Genomic DNA, 3,176 nt, shown 5'->3' with positions numbered 1-3,176 from the left:
AAGTGGATTAAAAAACATGAAGTTTAAGATTTAAATTTTAGCGGAAATAAAAATATTACGTGAGTCTTTATTCATACGTTTTTGTACTTGACTATAGAAAGTAACAAATATTTTATAAAATTAATCGAAATTCAATACAAATTAATCCAACGCCACAATCATAAAATAAACAATGACAGCCACGCGTTCCACGTACAGTTTTGTAGACAGTTGTAGGCACTCGGCATTACGTCTAACGCAAACGCAAATTTTACCACTGAAACATCACCCACTTATTTTCAATCTCCTTCTATTACTTCTTTCTTCTTTTGGGCATTTCATCAAACAGATAGCGTAGAGCAAAAGGAGTCGAGCTAGAAAGGGCAATTTGTATAAGCAATGGCCCTGCAAGTACCCACTAGAATCCCGGCTAATTTAGCCCCAAATGGTGGCAACAGTGGCCTCAGACAGGCACCAAATGGTTTAGCATTAAAATCTTCATTTTTTTCTCCATCAATTCATCTCTTGCTCCCACCTCCATCATTCTCTAGAGCAGCTCCTGCTACTGCCCCTAAAATCTCCATGCGTGTTACCTCTAAGCAATCCTATATTTGCCGAGATTGCGGGTAATTTACTAATAACCCTTGACTTTTTTCTATTTCCTTTTGTTCGCGGATTTAAGATTTTAAATCAATGAGTTGTTCTCTCTAGTAGTATTACTTGTGGTTGTTATAGTGAAATGTTGTTATTGAAAACACAACATGAAAATTGCTTATTTTTAAAACAAACTATTATTAAATGTATAAATTGCAATGAAATATTATTGAAGAATTATTGTTACACAGAGGTCTGACTATATTTGATATTATTATTAAATGTATATAGAGGTGGAGTCCGTATTAAAAGGGTTCTAAATTTTCTTTAGAAATGTCAATTAATTTTGTTAGAAGTTCACAAATTAATATATTATGTATATTTAATTAACAAATACGGGTCTACGAAAAAGCTACCCTTTGAGCTAGTTTTTGGGTGTGAGTTAATCCGAAGACCTAATTTAACATTGTATCATAGCAGGGCACATCTCATCCGATGTTGGGACCCCCAAAAATAAAAAATTGTCCACGCACCAGATGCTAAGCACTGGGCGTGAGGTGGGGTGTTAAAGAATGACAAAAAGTCTCACATTGGTGATTAATGAGATAGGTGGACTCCTTATAAGGCTTGGACAATCTTCTTCCCTTTGAGCTAGCTTTTGGGTTCGTTCCACAAACCTCCACCTAGCTCCACCTCTGAATGTATATACTACATTTTAATTGTTTTTTTTGTGCGTGTTACTTAATTAGTTGGAGCATAAGACAATGAGCGTCATTTTAATTGATCAATTGCACTTACAGAATTCGTTCTGAATTTGCGGATTGCTACTTTCTGGATGTTGTAGTCTAAGACTCTTTTCTTCTTTATGTTTTGCTTGCATTATTGGTGCTAATCTAATGTGTTTGTGATGAATATAATGTGCACAGGTATATTTACAATGACAGAACTCCTTTTGAGAAAGTACCTGATAGTTACTTCTGTCCTGGTATGTTATTTACATCATCATTGAATTGTAAAAATCACTAATTCAGTATCCGATGTTATCTTGCTTTGTGATTAAGCAAAATAGTTATCATTCTGTCATAATTAGTTACCGATATCTTATCAACGAGCTTTGGGGTTTTCCTTGGTTTAAATCAAAGTGAAACAGCCTCTGGAACAATTAGCCATTCCTTAGAAAAGATGATTCTGCACTAATTTAGCTCTATGACAAATATATCTCATCATTAAGATATACTTAAAGAACTTATGTTTTATGATAAGGATAGTATTTGGTAGATTTATCTAATGTGGAACTTAGAGAAATGAAACAAATTCATAGATTGAAAATGGGAATTAGGGGGAAAAAGAAACAAAAAAAATGGACCTCCAAGTGAGAACGAACACCCTGTTAGCTCAATGATTTGTGACCATTAATCCCTTATCCAGATGCAAACTTTTAAAAGTTCACTGATTTTCGCTCAGTTTTTCTTTTCTTGGTATAACCATCTGGTTTTAGCCTAGCTAACTAATCGAAATTCACTTCGCGTAGAACTCTTTAAGGGAAACCTCTCCCTACCATAGGTTTCTCTATTCCTAGGTCTCGAAACCTGAGACTTCTAGTTAAGGGAGAGGGATCCATCCCATCATCCTGCCACACTCCTTGATGGTTCCTTGCTAAGTTTTTCAATTAGCATCTATTAGCCGTTAGCTATGAATTTTCCTCTTTATTTCTCGAGATCCCAAGTGATTTGTAAGACTTTGGTTTGATATATGATTGCAGTATGTGGAGCTCCAAAAAGAAGATTCAGGGCATATGAACCTAAGGTAACCAAAGATGCTAATTCCACAGAGGTTCGTAAGGCCAGGAAAGAACAGTTAAAGAGAGACGAGGCTGTCGGGTAAGTTCCATCTTTCATACTTACTCTTCTCTCTATCAGTTTACTTAATTAATTTGAATTCAAATCAACATAATCAACTATGATTCTTCCTTGGTGTAGGAACGTTTTGCCTATTGCTATTGGAGTTGGAGTTGTTGCACTTGCTGCTTTATACTTCTATGTCAACAACACTTCCTAGATTCAAGTGGACACAGAAACAATGTCATCATCTTCTGATTAACATATCAAGGAGATTGTTAAATTTTGTATTGAAGTTCTTCTATGTATAATTGTTTATTCTATCCATTCATTCTATATATTCCACTTCTAAAGTGATGGAAATATGAAATTGCTAATTTGTCTTTGTTTAAACAAACTGTTTTATGCAAAAGAAGACCTTATAAGTATGAGTTTGAATCAGTCTTAAGTATGCTAAATATACAGATGTCATGGTATGATTAGAATACTATTTGTCAACAACATACTCAGTATCTTACTGATCTCATAAGTAGTGTCTAGCGTGAATGCAAACTTTACGCTTACCTAATATGAGGTAGAGAGGTTGTTTTCAATAGATCTTTGGCTCACATAATTCAAATCCTAAATGGAATGGCCAATAACTCTTTATTATTCTCAGAACATCAATTCTATCACGTCTTTAAAAGACCTTTCAATGTCAACTGCATTCTTATGGTAACGTAAGTGGGGGTAATGGTATTTATGAATTATGATGTTGAATCCTCC

At 34.5% G+C, this 3,176-nt stretch overlaps 1 protein-coding gene across 1 annotated transcript; it reads left to right on the top strand.

Annotated features, from left to right (window-relative positions):
- The first annotated feature begins 212 nt into the window (after window positions 1–212).
- Window positions 213–2,853, top strand: LOC102605356 (uncharacterized). Its single transcript, XM_006341405.2, has 4 exons — window positions 213–605; window positions 1,500–1,558; window positions 2,336–2,453; window positions 2,553–2,853. Exons 1-4 carry the CDS (start codon window positions 379–381, stop codon window positions 2,629–2,631), a joined length of 483 nt encoding a protein of 160 aa, XP_006341467.1. The 5' UTR covers window positions 213–378; the 3' UTR covers window positions 2,632–2,853.
- Window positions 2,854–3,176: the final 323 nt, after the last annotated feature.

Source organism: Solanum tuberosum, unplaced genomic scaffold (assembly GCF_000226075.1).
Source record: "Solanum tuberosum cultivar DM 1-3 516 R44 unplaced genomic scaffold, SolTub_3.0 scf00026, whole genome shotgun sequence".
Lineage (NCBI taxonomy): Eukaryota > Viridiplantae > Streptophyta > Magnoliopsida > Solanales > Solanaceae > Solanum > Solanum tuberosum.
The sequence above is the reverse complement of the archived record's forward strand: the minus strand, read 5'-3'. Positions and strand labels throughout refer to the sequence as shown.